Source organism: Balearica regulorum, chromosome 11 (assembly GCF_011004875.1).
Source record: "Balearica regulorum gibbericeps isolate bBalReg1 chromosome 11, bBalReg1.pri, whole genome shotgun sequence".
NCBI lineage: Eukaryota > Metazoa > Chordata > Aves > Gruiformes > Gruidae > Balearica > Balearica regulorum.
In genome coordinates, this window is record NC_046194.1 from 1,518,150 (window position 1) to 1,538,989 (window position 20,840).

General features: G+C 60.1%; 1 protein-coding gene across 2 annotated transcripts in view; it reads left to right on the forward strand.

The window, feature by feature from the left end:
- The first annotated feature begins 346 nt into the window (after positions 1-346).
- The window catches only part of NALF2 (NALCN channel auxiliary factor 2), a 31,090-nt gene continuing 10,596 nt past the window's right edge, over positions 347-20,840 (forward strand). For both annotated transcript variants that reach the window (XM_075762983.1, XM_075762984.1), the window contains exon 1: positions 347-1,148. In XM_075762983.1, coding sequence (XP_075619098.1) covers positions 378-1,148 — 771 coding nt within the window. In that variant the 5' untranslated portion in view covers positions 347-377. The remainder of the gene's footprint in view (positions 1,149-20,840) is intronic.

The following is a 20,840-nucleotide window of genomic DNA, read 5'->3' on the forward strand; positions in this document are numbered from 1 at the left end:
GCGCAGGGCGGCGCGGCTCCTCAAGGTGTTGGCGGCGCGGCCGAAGATGGCGACAGACTGAGGGCATGGGGCCCGGCGGCGGCGGGCGCGGCGCGGCCCGCGAGCTGGCGCAGCCGACGGGGAAGCGGAAAGCCGAGTGAGCGGGGCCGGGGCATGCCCCCGAGCGGCGGGCGGCGCGCCGCGGCCGGGGCCGGGGCCGGGGCGGGGAGCGGCAGCGGGGCCGAGCCAGCGCGGCGGCCGGCGGCGGCCTGTAGGCGGGGGCGCGGGCATGGCGGCGGCGGCGGCGGCGGCGGCGCGGCGCGGCGGCCGCAGGTGACAGCGGCGGCAGCGCGGCGCGCCCCGCCGCCGCCGCCGCCCCCCCGCGCCGCCCCCGCAGCATGATCCGCGGCGCCTGGATGTACCCCCGCGGGGGCGCCGCCGGCGGGGCGGTGTGCTGCGCGCCGCGCCGCAGCGACAAGCCGGTGGCCGACCCCGAGCGGGCGCAGAAATGGCGCCTCTCGCTGGCTTCGCTCCTCTTCTTCACCGTCCTCCTCTCCGACCATCTGTGGCTCTGCGCCGGGGCCAAGCTGCGGGCGCGGGAGCGGAGCGGCGCCGGGCGGCCGCGGAGCCGCGGGCCGCGGGCCCTGCTGGCGGCCGAACCGGCGGGCGGCAGCTGCGAGGCCCTGCTCGGGAACCTCAGCCGGGCCCCCGGCCCCGCCGGCCCCTGCCCCGCCGCCCGCGGCGACCTGGACTCGGCCTGCGCCCGGCTGCACGCCCTGCAGCGGCCGCGGGGCTCCCCGGCCGGCGCGCCCCTCCGCTCGCCCCCCGCCGCCGCCCCCTTCTTCGCCTCTCCCTCCTCCAAGAGGACCTTCCTGCAGGCTTACTTTAGGAACTTCAACCTCTCCTTTTGTGATACTTACACGATCTGGGACCTGCTGCGAGAGATGGCCGGCCCGGACGGCCTGGACTGCAGCGTGGACAACCTGATGGTGGACTTGGTGGCGGCGGCAGCCGGGGCGCTGGGCGGGGAGGCCTGTAGCAGCTGCGTCCAGGCGTACCAGCGGCTGGACCAACACGCTCAGGAAAAATATGAGGAGTTCGACCTCTTGCTGGAGAAGTACTTGCAATCGGAAGAGTACTCGGTCAGATCCTGCCTGACAGACTGCAAGGTAGGACGGGGTGCTCTGGGGTTCCTCCCCCCCACCCCGTGCCGCCGGGCGGGCAGGCTGGGGTGAGCTGCGCGCCGTCCCGCAGCCCCGCCGAGCCCCGGGGGTCCCGGCTGCGGGAGGGTGCGTGCCTGCCGGAGCCGCCCTACCGCCTGCCCGTGGGCCGGGGGTCTCCCTCTGCCCCCCAAGCCCAGCCTGGCAGTGCCAGCTGAACCGGTCCAGAGCCCTCGGGGCGGCCGGGATGGGGGTGGTGGGAGCGAGAGGGCAGAGCGAGGCTTGGCTTGGGCGTGTGTGCGCTCACACGTGCCTTCACGCCCATCCACACGCAGGCGGGCTCCTGACACCCTGCTCCCTACCAACCTCGCTCGCACCCCTTTACACGTACGCGTGCGTGCACACCCATGCCCACGCAGGCCGAGCTGGGGCGGGTGTGGGGCCCCTCACCGCTGCCTCTGGGCTTCTGCTGCCGCGGAGGAGTGCTGCGCAGGGCTGGGGCGGCCCAGGGCTCTGCTAAGCTGAGGTGTGTAGGCAAGCGGTGACCTGAGATGAACCATGGCGCCGAAGCCCCTTCCCCGCAGGCAGCAGCCGTTTTCCAGCCCTTCCACTCCTTCTCCCCAGGGAGACGGGCCGGGGGTGCCGGGATGTGCCTCCCCCCATGGCAGCATCCCTTGACCGTCCCCAGCCCCGGGGCACGGGCCGTGTTCCAAAAGTGAAGGGGTTGCGTCTCCCAGCATCAGTTGGATCGAGCCTCAGCGCGGTGCCATCTCTTCTCCAACACAAAAGCCATGGTCGCATCTCCGTCCGGAGCCTGCCATGGTTCAGCTGGGCACTCCCCTCCTTTCTCACGGCGTGCTCAAGCCCCCCGGCGCCGCGGCTCCTCCAGCCTCCGCCTGCTTCGAGCTGCCTGGCTCACCTGCGCGCGCTCCCTCCAGACGTCGCTTCCAGGCAGCATAATGGTCTCGATAATTAAACCTGCTTCCCTTTCTCGGAGCCGTGTCTTGGGGGAGAGGCAGCAGGGTGTGTTAGAGCATCGTCCCCAGAGGGGTGGTGGCAGAGCTTCCCCTCCGGTGACAGGACGGGGCTTGGCCACTGCTCTTCTGGGAGAGTTTTGAGGGACACTTGGAGCTGCGGTGGCAGCGCGGGCAGCTCTTGGCGTGACGCTCGTCCCCTGGGAAAGCACAGGAGCAGCACCGGGGGGCATGGCACTGGGGACACTGAGGTGGCGTCTTTCATCAAGGGCACAACGGTGAGATCCTGGCCGCCGCGCTCAGGCCCACGTTTCTGCATCGCTTTTGTAAAGAGCCGGTTTTGGAAAGGAGCTAGTGCTGGCGTTCTGGGCCGGTGCCAGGCCAGGTAATTACAATCTGCTTGCCCAAATTCCCCCTGCGGTTTCAAAGGTACATAGTATTCTGCCTGCACCGAGTGCTTTGGTCCTGCTGCTCTGCTTCTGCAGTGAAGGAAGGGGTCCAGCGCTGCCCACCGTCGCGCTGCTCCCGCTCCCGGGGGCCCAGCAGAAGCAGGGTCTCCCTGTGCCGTGTCCGGTAAAGCAAACAGACGCCCTCGCTTCAGGCTTAGCATCCATCTCTGCTGAGCCCGGCTTGCTTATGCTCACTGGTATAGAGACCTGGAGAGAGAGAAGCAAACAGAGATAAGAAAAGAATGATTACCTTTGGGTCTTGGGCGAGGACATGTTCCCATGGACTCTAAAGCATCTAGAAACAGAGCCGTGCTAGATGAATCTTCGTTAAGTGTCCCTGTTCTTAACATCCTTGATGAGAAAGCAGGAAACAAGCGTAGAAGATGCAGAGCTGAAGGTAGCAGCGGCGATGCGTACCTCCGCACTTGCTCCGTGTCGCGGCGGCGGTTGCGTCCTTAGAGCAGCCGTGAGCACCAGCTTTGCCATCTCACAGGCGGCATTTGGGCAGCAGCAGGAGGGCGCGAGCGGCTGGGCCAACGCGTGTGCGCTCACCCGGGCCACCCGTGAGGAAGTTTCCGCTGTGGGGGCCCAAGTCCGCACGCACCGACCTGAGCCTTCGCAGCTCCTGCTCGTTTCCGTCTCTCATGAAAATCAGGCCACTTATTTAAGGTGCTTCAATACGTATTTAGGTGCCTTACTTTAGACTTTCAGAGCTGCGAGTCCCAACCTGGCCCTCTCGGTGGCTGTTCCCCATTTGTGAAATGAGGCTAACGCCAAACGCATCCAGCGTGGTGGTGACGAGCGAGTTTTGGCCTGATTTCGAGTCCCCTGGACTTCAGCAGGGGCTGCAGTTACTCGTTGCATGGGAAAAATCTGGCTGGCGGGATTTTTAAAGCAGCCTGAATTTGTAATTCCTATCCAGATGCTAAATAATACTACATTTTCTGACGTGACTTGCGGCTGCGTGCTGCTCGTGTGAGTACCCGCTTGTAAGCGACAGGAAAGAGCTACCGCTCGATGGTAACAACGTAAGAGAGCAAATGACAGCAAAATAGGAGAGGAGTGGAGGAAAATATAACAGATAGCTCAGCCAGCGTGAGAGGCTCCTGCAACATCCTCGTAGTGGGACTCTGGCTGCAGAGCGCCCTGTAGCTGGGTAAACAGGGTTTAAATAATATTTCTGGGGCCGGGGGAGGACGCGGGGCAGGGGACGGTGCTTGCCGGGGGAGCCGGGGTCCTGCACCGCGTGGCTGTGCGTGGGGGATTAGTGCTGCCTCCCATTCGCATCCTTCCCATTCCGTAATAGTGGCTGGGAAAATGAAGGCAGGGAAACAAAGCAGCTCCAGCTCACCTGCACACAGCTTCCCTCTGCAGAGCCACGTATCCCCCCGTGATTTCATCCCCAAGGAGCAGTGCGGCTCAGTAAACAGCACGCACGGAGCCCTTTGGCAGCCGAATCAGCCCGGTGATTCTGGCTCCGTATTGCATCTGCTTTAAAACAACAACAAAAGCCCCACCGGAGCAGCCGGTTCCCTCCTCCGGCAGCAGGTTTGACCCCGAGTTAAAAAACTTGGAAGCAGCTGAGCGTTGCGGGTTGGTTTCAGGAGACACACAGGTCCCATTGTTCCCTGGTAATAAATCATCCCAAGGGCTGACCCTGGCTCCGGCGGGGGAAAGGCAGGTGCTGCCGGGGGGGGGTGAGCAGCATCCTGAGTATCCAAACCCCGGGTCCGTCTGTGCCCAGAGCTTGGGGGAACGCTCAGGGAAGGCTGGGCCAAAATCTCCTCGGGAGCTGCGGGAGATAGAAATGCCGTGAAATGGTTGGGTCTCTCTGTAATTCAGCTGCTTAGATTACTCATTGCTGTAATAGTCTCCTAGGCCTTCTTATTTTCTGCTCGGAAATAATTCCCGGGCAAATCCCACTTTCTGCATACGTTGTTGTTATTCCCGTGCAGCACTGTCAGCTTCCAAATCATACTCTGAAAATGTTTTACTTCTTGCTCCTACAACTACCACCAGAAATCCCTGTGGCTGAGAGACAGGGAAACGTGAAAATACATTTCTCGGGTTTATTGGTTGCTTGCGGTTTACGTTTGGTGGGGTTTCGTGGAGGCTGGCTCTCACAGCCACTCGCGGGCAGGTTCCCCGGCTCTGTGCGAACAGGGGAGGGAGAGGATGAAGCGGGTCCACAGGGTCTGTCTGTCTGCTGAAATGCTTTTCACCTCTTGCAGTGAAGAAGCTCTGAGTGCCAGCTGGGGTCGTGGTGCTAGTTAGTGGTGATGTACGTAAAAGAGGTGGAAAAAAACTTGTGTTTTCTCTGCCTATAAGAGGGAAAATTCATTAAGCGAGTTGGGAGCAGCTGCCTGCCACCTCCATCTCCCCTCTTCCTGCGTGACTTGTACCCTTTGTCACTGCAAGACATGACGAACTTCGTGTTGGTAGCATCATTCAAAAGGGCTCGAGGAGGTCACGGCCCGGGGACGTGGATGTTGCAGCTGAACATCCCTCGGGAAATGCGGGACGGCAGCAGCCCTTGCAGCATGCGAGCCCTCAGCTCCGGCTTTGCAGGACTTGGTGCAGGGAGAAATGCCCGTCCCTCCAAAAGTGATGCCCTGCAGGATGCTCGTGGCTGGTTTGTGCCTTTTTTCCATCTTTCTAAACAGGCAAAGAGCAGCGTTGCTCCGGCTCAGCCACCGCCAGATGAGAGGTTTGCTTCTGTAAAGGCAGAGCACTGTGCTTGTACCGTCTCCCTCACCAGCAGCCGCTATGGAGAGCTCTCCTAAAAGCACACGTTCCCGCCGGTACTAGGGCAAATCAAGATCTATGGGACAGAGCCTGCCGAATTAAGGACTCATTAGGTTGCAAGAAACAAAGCTGTGGAGAGAGAAGGACTGACAGCCGGGAGCTGCAGGGCCAGGGCTGGTAACAGACTGCTGGTGGGAAGGCGAGGATGGACAGGACCTGTAGCATCTCAAATTATATTAGATTACCAGGGCTTCTCTGCGCGTGTGGGCCGGTGGCTGTTGAATCCCGCTGCGGCCCTGGCCAGATCTGTTTCTGCACCTCTGTTTTCCCCGTTACCCACTGGAGAGCCCCGTCTGGGGGGAGCCTGGCAGGGCAGGATTTCACTCCCGAGGCTTTTGTGACGTGCCGGTGTTTCCCTGCTGTGCGTGCGCAGGCGATGCGGTGAGAGGTGGAGGCCGGTCCCCGCTGTAAGGTGCCGCGGCATCGCGCCTGGCACGGCCCTTACCGAGCGGCCGGAGAGCAAATCTGGGGTGCTTGGGTCCAACACCCCCCGGGGGTCCCGTTTTCTTACTCTCGTTTAGCCAGAAACAACATCAGCGACCTGCGTCTCTGCTCGGCATCCCTCCCTCTGGAGCATCTTCTGGAAACCCAAGCATGCCGGGACCAGGAGCTTTGGGAGAGCAACGTCCAGGGGGCACCCCAGGGCTGGCGATGCTTCTTGGGGAAACCAAAGCAGCCTTTTACCTTCACAAAAGCAGCTCAAGTTGAATTTATCTGGGCTGGGCTTATCCAAAATGCTGCTCAACCTGGTGCATTCTGGCTCCGAGCCGGGACGGCTCCTTGCACAGAGACCCACGCGCAGAGGGGAGGTCCCTTGAGACCCACAGCAAAAGTGATTTCACCAAAATCTTGCCTTTTTTTTTTTTTTTAAAAAAAAAAGGCAAGGGAAAAAAAAGCCCAGGGTGGGGTTACATTAATATTGCGGCTTCCAGAGAATCTGCTGCTGGGTGAGTGCAAAGCCGCACCCTGGGCTGGGTGCCTGGTCCCCTCTTGCAGCATTAGTGGCCTCGTGGGTGCTGCACCGGGAGCAGCAGTGCCCAGGAAGGGAGAAGGTGCTCCCAAGCATCTGGGCAGCTCTGGGGTCTGCACCTTGAGCTTTTCCTCAGGAACGAGCCTGGCCAGTGAGGTGGAGCTTTACTGGCGTTCCACGAGGTGAAAAAAAAATTCCAGAGTAATTCGGGCGGAGCAGCGCAGTACTTCCTCAGGCAACTTTAGCAAGAACCCATGCGCGAGCTTAGCCAAGCTCACAGCTCTGCCTTACACACCAATTCCATGTACGCAAAGGTAATTTTTTTTCAGCTCTGCACAAAGATGTGATGAAATTGTATAAAGAATCTGAACGAAAGGAACGCGCAGGTTTAGGTGTGCAGTTACTGCGGCCGCAGCCTCTGGTACAGCCCGATTCCTGCACCTTGTGTCGGGTGCGACCTAGATGCTTGAAAACAGAGATCAAAGATTGAAAAATAGAAGAACCAAAAACTGACTGATGAAAGGAGTTTGCTTTGTAATAAAAAAAAGCGTCAAGGTTTCAGAAATGTTCCAGCGGTGCCCAGGATGTGTGGGAACGCTGTGAGCCAGGAGGGAAGGGGGATGCTGAGCCGATGCTCGGACAGCCCCGTGCGTGGCTTGGGGTCGAGATATCTCAAGGTGCCTGGGGGTGTGCAGTGGGCTGCAGCCAGACCCGCGGGGGTGCTGTGGGGCGAAGCAGCGTGGGGTGGGGGCAGTGGCCGTGGGGTGCTCCCCCCCCAGCGCTGGGGCTGGGCCGTTGGGTGGTGGTGTGAATGGGGGAGGATTTACCGCTGGTCTCGGTGGTGTTTGGCTGCCTGCTTTGGGCTGGTCGGTCCTCTCTTAGTGCTCTCCTGTTAACGTCTGTCGGTGGCGGTTAAGGGGAAAAAAATAGAAGTTTACAAAGGCAGGAAGTCTCCTTGCAGCAACAGGCAGGTCGGCAAATGGTGCAGGGAAGAGTGCGAGGGAGGGCGAGAGATCTGTCTCCATCAAACTGTCACCAAGTAGCTACAAGTGACGCAGGCGGCAGCGCCTGTTCCTGTGCCCGTGTGCTCCCGGCTGTGCCTGCTGCTGCCGGTGCTGGATGCACGCGAGCCCAGGTTCCTCTCCGCCTGTGCCCATCCCCGGGAGCACGGTGTGTGCGGGGGCTTCACCGGTGGGGTGGAACGAGCTCCTCGGAGAAGCGGGCTCAGCTCCGGCAGCAGAGGCGCGGCGCGATACTTCAGCAGGTAACGGTGGCTTTTGGAAAGCGTCCGGTGTGCCGCGATCCCGTTGGGAGCCTCAGAGAGTCAGTGAGCTCAGCAGCACGTGCGCGGTATCGGTAAAATGTGTGACCCGGTACAATGACACAGCCCCCCCGTCCCCCCTTGCTGCGCACACCCATTGCCACGGGCTGCCTGGGGCCGCCCAGATCAGGGACGGCTTGTGATGCTGCTTTTCATAACCGGCAGCGATACACGCTGTCCCCGTGGACAAAGGGATCTGCTAGTGTCACGCCGCCTGCCAGCCGTGCCAGCATCCTTGCGCTGTGGGGGGAGAGGAGGCAGCACCCTCCCCATAGCCGGGCACCGAGAGGTGGGAGAGGACGCACACGGTGTCTGCTTGAGCCCGGGATGTCCGGAGACGGGCATGTTCTGCCTCAGGAAAGGAGCCTTTTGTCCACGGCGAGGGAATCACGTGCAGCCCGGCCTCTGTCCGCGGCAGAGACCCCGGCCACCACCGCAGGGCTCAGCACCCGGCGCCCCAAGGACCGCACGCAGCAGCCCCAGTCCCTCTGCACCCCGGGAGACAGCGGGGTCTCGTCGAAACATCCCACAGCCCCAGGCCTGGCCCCACAGATGCCCCACAGGGCTTTTCCTCTGCTGCCCAGCTGAGAGCTGCCTGCCAGGCTCAAAGGCAGCAGGCAGGCAGCAGCAGAGGCAGGAGCACAGGATATACCTGGCTGCCAGGGGCTATTCCCGCTGTCACCAGGATGCCATTAGGATGCGACTCATGCCTGGCTCCGTGCAGAGGAAGCTCGGCTCCGCTGTCGTTTGAAGGGCAATGACTCAGGGACAGCAAATCTGTGAATGAGACACGGAGGCTGCCTGGGCGAGAAGTAGCCATCTGTCCACGCTGCCTGCAGCCCCAGCTCCCGTGGGCAGAGCTGGCAGCTGCCTGCCTGGGGAGCCTCGACCAGTTCGGCCTCGCTCCTCTTCCCTGCTGGGCGTTTGCTCTGGGTTTCTCCCCGGGACCTCTCAGAGCCATGCTCCTGGGGTGCGGGAGGGGGGAGCGGTGCTGCGTGGGTGCGCACAGCCAGCGTGGGCTCCCCCAGACTCTGCTGGCGTGGCGCTCACGGGGGCCTCTACCTGGTTCCACCAGAATTTCCATTCTAGAGCAGGGAAGCATCTCTGAGCTACTTCCCATGAGATGCTTCAGTTTCCGAGAGCTGGCGTTTTTAAAAAGGGGAAAAGAACCTTTAGCCGGCACGTTCCCAGGCAGCCATGTTACCAACCACCGCTTCGGCAGCTCGCCCGCTGCACAGACCTGCCTCTGCAAACCAGGGCAGGAGATGCTCACGAAGGTCGGGAGAAGTTCTCGCCCACAGCCACCTCCTCCCCTGCCTGTTCCCCACACCTGGGGCAGTCCCGGCTCTCCCAGCCCTGGCTGGGCAGGAGGTGCAGGCAGGAGATGCAGGCAGGGTCTGGCAGCCCTCTTGGTGATGATTATTTCAGAAGCGGCAGCTGCTCACCCCCTGCCATGTGTGGGCTGTTGCTAATGGCTCTGCAGCCCCCCCAGCATGGGGAGAGGGGATATTTGGGTGTGTGGATGCTGGCTCGGTTTGCAGAGCTCTCCAGGGGTATGTTTGAGATGTTTCCCGCTCCCACCTCCACCCCAAAGGTCTCCGAGGTGTCTGGGCACCCCTGCTCTCACCCAGCGGCTCAGGCTGCTCGGCGGGACCAGGCACAGGTAGGTGACAGGAGAAAGTCGTGCTGGGGTGGAGAAGCGTCGTGTGTTTGCTGCCTCGTGCTGTCGGGGAGCTTTGCTCCTGAATACGGTCTCCAGATCCTTATTTGATCCCTGAGGTTCTTCAGGGCATGGCTGCTAGCAGAAACACCATCCGTAGAAATGTTGTTTGTGTTTGGCAAAAAGTTGTAACCTGTCCGGCAGCCCCGTTCCTGCGGTGCTGATGGGGGTTGGAAATCCCTGTGTCCAGGGAGGGGTGACCGTCCAGGTACGGCACGTGTAACACCAAAGTCCTGTGGTTTTTGCCGCCTGCTGTTTAGTTTCTAGGTGAATTCTAGGTGCTTGGTTTGGATCTGTACACCCGAACGTTGTTTGGATCTCTGTAATGGCCCCACGAGGCCATTTCTCCTAAGCAGGCTGCAGAGCTTCCGTGCCCTAAGCCCAGCCGTGCCTACAGAGCAAACCTGCTAGCTCTCGTACCGGGGCTTGGAAGCACCTGGGGCGTTGCAGCCTGGTACTGAGCTGGGTGGGCATGTGGAACGTATATCTGAGGTGGTACTTGCGAAAATCAAGGCATTTGGCTCAGTGGTGTTTCTGAACTTTGCCTGATGTTCCCGTTACCTCTGCGGCGTGGCTGGCAAAGCGGTGTCCGCACAAGTCTCTGTGTACGTGTGTAAGGAAGCTCTCTGAACGCTTCTTGCTCGTGGAAACGCAGAGGAAGCACCTCCACTCTGCAGAGAATAATTAACCTTCGCACCGTGCTTTGGAAGTTCAAGTCTCTGCGTGTTAGTGTTACCAAAGATGCCGACCCCTTTGCTCACCCCCTTGTCCTGCAGCACCCTGCCTGCGACTCGCTGCCTTCCCTCCCGCACCCGTTTGCTCTGTGGGTGACGGGGTGCTGGGTGCGCGGCCCCGAGGCTGCAGGTGCCGGCGGTTTTCAAGGGTTTGGTGGGCAGCAGCGGCCGGGGGAACCCCCCCCCGGGGCTTGCCTGCATCCCGGCGTGGGAGGGGGAGGCAGCCCACGGGCAGGGCTGGCACAGGGGGACCGAGCAGACGTGCAGCTGCGTTTGTGGCAGCTCTGCAGAAAGGAGAGCCCCAGCCTGGCCCGGGCTCGCTCCAGGGGAGAGCAGCAGGGACGGGGCTTCCCCGCAGGAGCGTGTCCCTTGAGGCTCGCTGCCTGAGGAGGAGCGATGTCGGCCGGGAGCATCTGCCTGCTGCTCACCATGGAGACCAAGAGTCATCCTGGGTTTTTCCCCACTTCCCCGGGTGCGTTAAGGCCCCACCTGGAAGGGAGGGGGAGATCTCTGCAAGCGGTGTTTAGCCAGGAGTGAAAAAAGGGGTTCCAGCTCTCGGATCTAGCACGAGCCATGTCCAGTCCTGTTGTCGCCATCAGTAGAAGCTGCCAGGAGTGGTGATGAGCGTTAGGAAATCATCTGCTGCTGCATTTAAAGGACCTCTGCACACAAGTTAAGTGTTAACAGCCACCTAAACAGCCCCAGCATCGGTGTAGGACGCTGTGCACCTCCCTCTGACCATGAAAGGTGCCTTGGAGCCAGGCTGCCAAGGCGGGACGCTCCTCTCTCCCTGCTCTTGGGAGCTGGGACGGGCCAGATCCTGCTGCTCACCCCTCGGTGATGAGCACCAAGCATGGCACGAGGCGGGCCGGGTCCCTCCCGCTGCGGGGTGCGCCTTCGACCCTGTACCGTGTTGTGTCCCCGTTCACACAACAGGACCTTGTGGGATGCCGTGCACCATTTAAACACTTGAGTGAGAATAAAGGGCTCCTGGCAACGTGCAGGATCGGGCCCTTCCACGTGGATCGGGTGTGAGGGCAGCCCTGTCGTGACACCCCGGTGTAGCCCTTGCTGGGCTGGGTGCTCGCACCCTCCTGAAAACGGTGCTCCAGCCGAACCGCTTCTTTGGAAGGCAGATGCACCCGCTCTGCCGGAGAAACTTCTTCCTCACCCCCGTCAGCTGGTGGGTAATTTATGGCTCGTGGCACTGAAGTGTCTAGCCTCTGTTTTTTTATATCCTATCTAATGTAACAGGATGTTCTCATTATCTGTATAAATGTTTAATCTGCTTTTGAATCCTGCTAAGCTCCTGGCTGCAGCAGTATCTAATGGGACTGAATTCCTCAAGCAATGTTAATAGATTGCAGGGACCTGACTTTCCCTCTGTCCCAACTCGATCATGTTCAGCTTCAGCTTCACAGCGGTCTTTAATTACTTTTTAACTAATTGGGCTGATAGCAGACTAGGCTGCTAACTAACCCACCGGTTACCCGCACCCGGTGAGCGATGTGCACGCGTCTTTCCAGAGCTGTGCCGGCTAATGCAACTCCTGCAAAGACGCCGCTGCTCGTGAGCAGCCCTCCTGCCTGCCTCGCCGAGCCCCCCTTCACCTTCCGAGGTGCTCTGAAACCCCCACGAGTTATTTTTAGGATTCTGGTTAACGGTCTTGTGGACTCCCTCTTCCTGCTGCCCGACAGGCGCCTTTTTTTGTAGCTGCGCTGTGGTTCAGTTACAGCTGCTTAAAGAAGTTCCACGTTGGAGCAAAGTGCTGCTCTCCCAGCCTCTGCTTGGCTTTTTCTTGCCTTCTGCTGCTCTTCTTTCTGCTCTCGCCATCTCTTGGCAGTGGCATCTAGTTTGGCACCCTCTGCGAGGCGGGACGGTGTGCTGGGGGGGCTGGTAAGGACCCGTTACTCGGTTACTCCTGCAGCCAGCATCTGTGTCGCTGGAGCTGCTCGAGCCTCCCGTGGCCTCGGGCTGGCTGCTTGGGGGCAGTTTCATTTCTCATCGTTGTCTCGTTGTGACACTTGACCAGTCTGTCGGTGGGTAGCTGGAGTCGCTCGTCCTTTATTCCTGGGTTATTTGGGTTTTGTTGCTGCCTTGACCCCCCCCCCTGCATCCCACACTCCTGACCCCGCTCTGCCAGGGGCCGGTGCAGAAACGCTCCTGATGCGTCTGCACGCCAGTCATGGGGCTCTCTGCCTCGTCTGCTTCCCACGGAAAAGTGGTGTGTCAGGAGCATCTCTGGGAGGCCGAAGGCTTAGTCCCGGTGCAGGGCTGCAGCCTGGCCGCGAGCACAGAGCGCCGGGCTCCCATGCCCAGACGTGAGCTCGACGCTGGAGCATCCCAGCGGCATCACACCACTGTGGCAGGAGAGAGGGAAGGGCTGGGGCTCCGGGGACCTGCCGAAATGCATCCCTGGCTGCACAGCAACCGGAGTGGTTTTGGGAGAGAGGACTTGGCATGTCCCCAGCGAGCAATGGCTGGGTGACCAAGCTGTCCCCTCTCCCTGCTCCTCTGTGGCAGACCCTCAGGAGCGGGACAGGGGTGGGTGCACCCGTGCCAGGGTGGCCGGGGGATGCCCAGTCTGGTTTGGTGTGTCTGGGCCAGGTGATGCCCGTCTGGTTTGGCGTTTCCCACTCCTTGGCTGATGTGCCGGAACCCTCGCGAGCTGGCGGGCTCAGGGCTCTGGGGAGGGGGCTCAGCGCCTGTCTGGCCTCCCCCCAGCCCCGGGACACCTTCCCCCTTGGGCCCCGGCCACACGGCGTCACGGGGCAGATGGAGAAGGACAAAGCCCTCCAGATGCTGAGGGGAAGCTGCTCGGTCCCTGGCCGCTGGCGGTTTGTCCCAGGCTCCTGGCCGGCTCTCCTGGTGTCCGTCCCCTTCCCACGCATACCTTCACGCTCCCATCCTGGCCTCGCCTTCCCAGCGAGCTGGTCGTCTTCTCTCTAAACCCCAGCCAAAACCCTTCTTGAAAGGAGAGCATAAAGCAGCGGTCTGGATTTACTGTTGCCCCCGTCGCTCGGCGGGCTCAGCGTGGGAATGCCGGTCCTTTCTGCCTTTACTGTGCTCTCGGGCTTGTGTGCATCAGACTGTTCTCAGGACAGGGACTGTCTACTGCTGGTGGTGTGCAGCCTGTAGCACAATGGGGCCCAGTCCTTCCTTCCAAGGCGCTTCCAGAAGGAGCAGGCTCCATGTGCATTTTGTTTGGATTCAATACATTTGTTTTACAGCAGCGCCTGCAGGCAGCCCACCAAGACTGGGGCCACATTGTACTGGACACTGTCCAAGCGCGGGTAGTCCCTGCCAGAAGAAATCACAGGGCGAATAGAGGGGACAGACCCAGGGCGCGGGGGGGACCGAACACGCCGCCGACATCACGTACGCTGGAGCGAGAGCTGGGGTCTGTGGGCAGCAGCGAGCGGAGCGCTTCCACCCCGTTGTCCTCCTCCCTTGGAGGAAGGACGCGTCTACGCCAAGGTGGCGTTTGATAGTTAAATGAAAATGTTGTTTCCTGGGGACGGTAATGTTTTCGAGCAGTGATACGGTATCAGAAGCCTGCTGCTGTGGGCTGGGGTCTGCAGGAGCGGTTGTGCAGGGCGGGCGGTGGACCATGGGGGTAAGCCCTGTCTGGGTCCCGATGGCAGCGGGGCCGCTGTGGCAAACCCGCGCTGGGCAAAGTGGGGGCTGCGGCGGGAGGGAAGGGGCTCCAGGCAGCGCTGGGCAGGGAGCAGGCAGCGCTGCCCGCCCTGCAGCCCAGGGTCCCGCGCCTTTGGCCCCGCACCCTGCGTCGCTGTGGCTGCAGTGCCGGCTCCTGCACCGGGTGCTGTGACCCTGCACCGCAGCGCGAATCTGTACAGGGCGCTTTGCTGGAGGGTGCGTGGGGATGCAGGGAAATGGGGGGACCTGCGACATGCGGGCACATGGGTACTGGCTGTGGAAAGCTTCGTCTCTGGCTGTGACGTTGATTAGTGTGATTATTTTTTTTCTTCCTTGCTGTCCGGTGTCGAAGCCGAGCACCGCTCTTCCAGGGGATGCTCCCCGTTTCCGTACAAACCCGAGTTACGGGCTGTTCCTCCTGGGTTTGTTCCAAGGCGAGAGCTGCATCTGCTGGGATGAGCCCAGGCTTTTCCCTGGCCTCTGCCCCAGCGCAGACACGTGGCCGCCCTCGGTTGCAATGAGCAGATTAGCAAAGAAATGAGCCTGTAAATGTGGTGCCGGTCCCCTGACAGCATCCCTGGGCGCTGGTGCGGCTAACCGGTGCCCGGGGCTGCCCTGGCCCGGCACACCCCTGGGTGTTGAAGGTGTGCGTGTGTGCGCAGGTTGAGATGCTTGTTCTCCTGTCCTTTGCCCGCTCCAGGTGTTCCCAAGGAGTGTGTCAGGCTACCCACGAGGGTGAACTGCGCTGCGGTAGGATTGTTACCTGGGCTTTCAGCGTAGAACGTGCGCGGAAGTCGTGCTCTAAGGTTGTTTTCTCTTAGTTTTGAAAGATGAGCGCTTAGGGAGATGTGTGTGTCTCAGAGTTGTTTTGAGGAGCTTGGAGGGGCGTTAGTTTGGGTTTCGTTTCTTTTTTTCCCCCTATAAAGGAAGAAGCATTCAGATAGTCTCTTTAATCCAAGAACTGGGAATATAAAACTAAAATCCTGAAAACTTTGAGCTTCTTTGTGAAGCTTGTGTGAGCAGGTAGCTCTGACTTGTGTTGCTTCTGGGTAATTTGGGAGTGACTTCATCAGTGAGGTCAAGGGACGTGGGTCTGGTCCTGGGACGCGGGTGGGAAGCACAGAGTGGGGGGTTCCCCTGCCCAGGACCCTCCCTGAGGACCAACCTGGTCGGTGCCGGACCCGGCACAGCCTCCCCTGTGCCGCTGTGCCCCGGCACGCCGCGCGGTCGCAGCGCTGGGGTGACGAGCCGGGATGCAAACTGGCGTCGTGCACGGGATGGCAGGGGGAAAACTAATGGGAAAACAAACCCCGGAGGCGGGTGAGCTCGCGGGGTAGCGGACAGCCCGGCACAGGCACATGCCAGCCAGCCCCAATGGGCAGCAGGCGGGATGCGGCGCGGCGTTTCCAGCGACGTTTGAGGAGCGCTGGCTCTGGCAAGCGGCTGGGGTTCGCACCGATGCCTCTCCCAGCACCCCGCGGCCTGCGTGCGGCCGGCCCCGTTCCCACCGAGCGCCCGTCCCCATCCCACGCCGTTCCTGCTGGCAGGCTCCGTAGCGGTGCCCGGAGCCGCAGACGCTGACTGCCCTACGGTGCCGGGGTACAATGGGCAGAGGCGCCCTGGCCCTCGCCTCCCCTGGTTGTGAAACGGAGGATCCGCGGCTCCAGCGCTGTCATCGCCGGGCACAAGTCAACATTATATACTAAAAAAAAAAAATAATCGCACACAGTTGTTGGGTTTTGGGGTTGGGTTGGGTTTTTTTTCCGCCTCCCCCCTGCTAAACCAGAACATGTGAATGTGGCAAGGCAGGGATAACGCAGCTCCAGAACTATCAAAGAAGTTACCAAAAAAACAGCTGTTACAGATATGATGTTAGAACAGCCTATAGCAACTCTAATTAAAAAAAAAAAAAAAAAAAGCTGTTTAAAAAGCTCAACATTGTTAATGTCAGAATTGCAGGCGGCAATAATTGAATACAATGGTAATTGGACATTGCAGCTTGTGTTTGTGACTCCTCCTGGCCGGCCGTGGACGTTAGCATTCCCTTAATCCTCTGCCATCCAAGGGGGCTCTTCTCTCCCCCCCTGCGCGTCCTGCTTCCCGCGCTGCATCCTGATGTGCCAGACCTTGGAGAGATGCCCGAGCGGCTCATTAGCAGTACTCATTTCCCTGTGTCCAAGATTAATGAGGCGCAGCCACTCCAGATGCTCATCTCAGGCCATGGTGGAAATGTGAGTCCCAGGAACCGCTCCGGGAGGTGAGGGGGCAGCTCTCAGCCAGGGGGGTCCGGCACGGGCAGGCAGGGATGTCTCCTCTGGAAGCTGATGGCCGGGCGCATGCGGTGTCCCGATGAGCGAGACGTGAGCGAGCTCCCTGCGGGTGCAGGTGAACGGGGCGGTTTTGGGAGGTGGGCTTCGGGCAGGTTCCCCTGGCGCCGATGAGGGTCTGGTCCGAGGGAGCAGCGAGCCCGGCGGGGCTGGCAGGGGCTCGCGGGATGCCTGTGCACCACCCCAGCCCCACGCAGTCGCGACCAGGTCAAGCAGTCGTGGCCTCAGCGGCAGCAAAGAGGAGGAGAAGAGATGGAGGGTCGTGGCGGCAGAGCCCACAGCTTCCAGCGGGAACCCCCGGCCACCGGCCCGAGCAGCTCCTGGGTCTCCTTCCAGAGCTGACCCCAGCGCTTCCTCGGATTAGTCAGCAGAGCTCGATATTACGGCAATTAAATACAGCCCCGGGCGGCTTTGCCGAGCTCTGAACTTGCGCTCGGTCTCTCAAAGCATCCCCTTTGCCTGCACCTGGTGAAACGGTTATTGCTGATGTCAGCAGCTCCGCTCTCCTTGGGCGTCCCCGCGGGGGGAGCAGCGCGGGTGGGGGCATCGGCCGGGAGCACCGTGCTGGGGAGTCAGATGGGTGAACTCCCCACCTTGCTTGGGCGTGAGGTTAGCGGAGGACGAGCAGCAAGCCTTGCCTTTTCTGTGCAGAATGAGGTTATTTTGTAGGGGAAGGCTTCCCGCTTCCCCCTCTGCCCTTGTTATCCTCCTCCCCCTCCGGTCTGCAAATCCCCCCCCCAGAGACGCGGGTGCTGGGCCGGGAATGCTGCCCCAGCCCCTAATTAAAGAGAAGAGTTCGTCGCAACTGGGCCGGGCCCCCTGCACTATTAGCAGGGTTTTCCTGGAGGAAGCTTCCCAGGCGTTGATTCCTGCTCTAATGAGAAAGCAGCAGCTCGTTGGGTTAATTACAGCTGGTGGCCCCGGCGGGCATCCAGACTGTCCCAAGGACTGCATCCTCTGCAGAGGTGTTGCATCCCAAGGATGCTGCTCCATCCCTGCCCCTTGGCTCTCCCAGAATTTAGCTGGGGTGGTTTAACAGGCGATGCCGGTGTTTAAAAAATACTGGCAGCAACTAGGTTGGCATTGAAATGGCCAAATTACTTAAAAAAAAAAAAAAAGTATGTTATTTTGTGCAGAAATGCTAAGAATGCAGAAAGAGTGTGGAAAAGCTGTTTGATGGGGGATGCTGTCCTGGTGCTGAGAGGAGGCAGCGGGAGAAGCGCGGGCAGCGAGGAGCTCAGTTTGGCACAGAAGTGCCTGCGAAAAGGCCGCCCCTCCGACTGCTGCTTCCAGATGTCGGTGGAAGCGTGAGCAGACAGGTAGCTTAATTAGATAGCTATTGGAAACCCAATTCGTTTTGTTTCTTTTAATGTATTTTATGACGGGTTATTTCGGCACACCTGCAGAATTCCAATGCAGATAGATAGCCTGTCGTCCTCCTCACATATAAATTGGGTGTCTGAAGTTGGCCCCTTTCCTGGGCAGCAAAACTCCTTGTGCTTTCTTGGAGTCATCTGGCCAGTCCTCTGAGCTAAAAATGCAGGAAGAGGGCACCGAAATAGAGCTGTGTGGAGTTCAGGCCACTTACATTTACTTGGCCAGGCTGGAGATCAGCCAAAAGCAAAAACATAATGGAAGAAACGCTGATTGCAACCAAAGGCACTTCCTGAAGAAACCATAAAGGGCACGGATGGAAACCGGCGAGCTTTCCCCATTGATTTAAGCAAAGAATAAATTTTTTCCCTGTCCTAAATTCTCACACATCCTTCATAACAACAAGAGAAAGCAGATTGTGTGGGGTGAGCTCAGAGATACCAAAAGCTGTTGAAAAACCGAAGCCGTAAGGCTGCATTGAGCAGCCCGGGCAGTTTGCTCCTCGCCTGTAACACCGATCTTTGCGGATGCGCGACGGGAGGATGCTGGTGTCTCCCAGAGATCTGCCCGCGTCTCAGCTGCCAGCCCTGTTGCGCCAGCAGGTCTGCGCTGTCTTTATTTTTGAGCAGACGGGCGGTTTCCGTCAGGCACGGCTGCGGGAACGCCTGCTGCGATGCCCGGAGGACCCACAGCCCGGCGAGGCGAGGGCCGGCTGGACCGGGGCAGCCACACGGCTCCGGCGCTTCCCTCTGGGCTGGTGGGTGCCCTGGAAAGGAAAGGGAGAAAGGAAGGCACCCGGGAAATCCTGGAGCCTGGTCGCAGTTTCTGGGTGAGAGCACCTCCTCTGCCGTCTCTGGTGGCTGCGGTGCCGCCAGCTCTCTGCAGCCTTTCACTCAGGATTTTCATTAAATTCACGGGAATGTCCTTGTCCGAGACCCCAACCCTCTGCCAAACTTCCCTGATCGGAGTCAACGGAAACATTTTAGGGGGAAATCGTGCAGATCCACGCAGAGTCTGCGCGTGCAAGCTGTGTTTCCGCAGGAGAGCGCGATGATCCCGAGGTTCTTCCTGCCAAGCTCTCGGGATTTTCCTGTGCCGGCGGGGCTGGACCGCGGGTTGCTGCAGCCCAAAGCCGGAGCTGGGATGGTGCGGGTGACAGCCACGGTCCCCTGCCAGGGGACTCGGTGTGGCATCCCTCCGCTCCGGGCTGCACGTGTCCCCGGGGGCAGCCGTGAATGTGACCGAGGCCTGGGAAGCAGCGCGGGTTAGAGTCGGGGATGATTAAAAGGTTGGGAGAGACTCGCAGGAAATGTGCGAGAGTAAATCAGTCGAGCTTGCCGAAGTTATGACTAAATGGGGAGCGTGGTACATCCGCAAATAGTAGAAATGTGTAAACACAGAGGAGGGAGAGGGATGGTTTATGGAATGATTGAAGGGAATGAACTTTTGGATGGAAAAATGTAGGTCAAGTATGAAGGAAAAGTTGTAGGCAGCGAGATAAGTGCTTTCAGCGGTAAAACACAGGAAAGTCCCCTTGATGGAGACGTCTGACGCTAAGCCGGAGGAGGGCCTGGCAGAGGGGCTGAGCGGGAGGGATGGACGCGGTGTGTCCCATCTGGTCCTTCCACCCGCACCCTCCGGGCTGGCAGATGGGGCCGGGCACAGCAGCGGTCCCTGTCCTGCTCCGCACAGCCTGCGCTGCGCTTCGGGGAGGTCCCCGGGGCTGCCGGCTGGGAGGACGGGTGACCTTGTCCTTGGGGAGCCGTTACCCTGCAGACGGGGGGTGCGGAAGCCTCGCACCGCTGCTCGCCCCGGGGAGGGGAGCACCCACCGCCGGCCCTGGGCACGGCCTCGGCTGCGGGTCGCGTCGCAGATTTGATCCCTTTCCCGTTCGTGACTCGTTCGCGGATGGACGCTGGGGTCTGTTCTCGCGTGTGCCGTCAGTTTGCATTTGCAGCAGGATTTTTGTGAGCCAGTAGAACGCTGCGAGCCGTAGATAAACGCTGCACTTCACCTATTTGCTATTTATTGTTCATTACCGTGGAGCGCTGAAGAGTGTGTGCAAGGGAGCGACGCAGGTGACGGGACGCTGTTGGCGCCGTGTGACTGGCAGACCTGTTGCACAGCAAAAGCCCAAATGATTAATCACAAAAAGTGAGTGGCAAGTTATCTTCTTCTTAATTCTTGTGTAAATTTGCAGGCTGTTTGTGGTATGGTTAATGTATCCAGTTTTTAATCCTGAAAGCTTTATGACATGGCGGGGGGGGGGGGGAATCCATCCCACCCAACCCCAGCGTTTGAGATCCCGCACGGGCCGCCAGAAGCCCTCTGCAGCACCTCCAGCCCCCTCGCTGCTGGGTGCTCGGGGTACGCCCGTGCTTCGGAGGGTTGCGTTGTTCTCAGGATGCCCTCTCTGTTGCTGATAAAGGCAGCCAAAATAACTAACTCATATAATTAATAATAATTAAAATAACATCTAATTTTTAGAAGATTGAAATTAGGGAAATTCACTCTACCCCAAATGCCTTAAATCTCCAATAGACCTAAAAACTCTTTAGAAAATATTTTTCATGGCGATTTCCACGGTAGTTCTTGCTGGGGGCATGCCTGCCCGCTGCCTGCCCGCTGCCTGCCCGCTGCCTGCCCGCTGCCTGCCCGCTGCCTGCCCGCTGCCTGCCCGCTGCCTGCCCGCTGCCTGCCCGGCCCGGTGGGCTGCGGTGGGATGCCTGTGCCCTCTAATGGGAAGAAGGGGAAGGCATTGCCTTCAGCCCAAGGAGCTGGAGCCCCTGCCTGCGGGGTGCCCCTGCCTGCAGGGTGCCCCTGCCTGCGGGGTGCCCCTGCCTGCGGGGTACCCCTGCCTGCGGCCGCTGCCTGCAGGGTGGCTGCCAGCTCCCCTGGGGCTGCGTGTCTCAGTCCCCATCCTCGGTACGTCCCTCCCAGGGGCATCCCCACGTTTCGGGCTATTGCATAGCGTGTCTTTGCGGCTGCAAGCTCTTTGAGGCAGGGACCTCTCCATTTTGCTCCAGGTTACGTGTGCATCTGTAGTCACGTGTAAATAACAGCGTTGTGTTGAGGCAGGGATGGGCAGAGTCCTCAGACCAAAGTAAGGACGTGTCCCAACTTGCTAAGTCATGGACAGTTGGTTTGAAGCCCGTTTTATACCTGCTGGTTCTCCGTCCCATCTATCGTAAGGCGTCACTGTCCACGGAGACGTCTCACCCTCCTTTACGTCCTGTTGAGCTCCCATGAAGAGCAATGACGGATGCTTTCCCGAAGGAGAAAAGCTCATCGCGCTTGTGGAGCGTCACGAGCCACCCCACCGAGGGGTCCTTCTGGGTCCTCCTCGCTGCCCCACTGTCCCCTTGCTCCC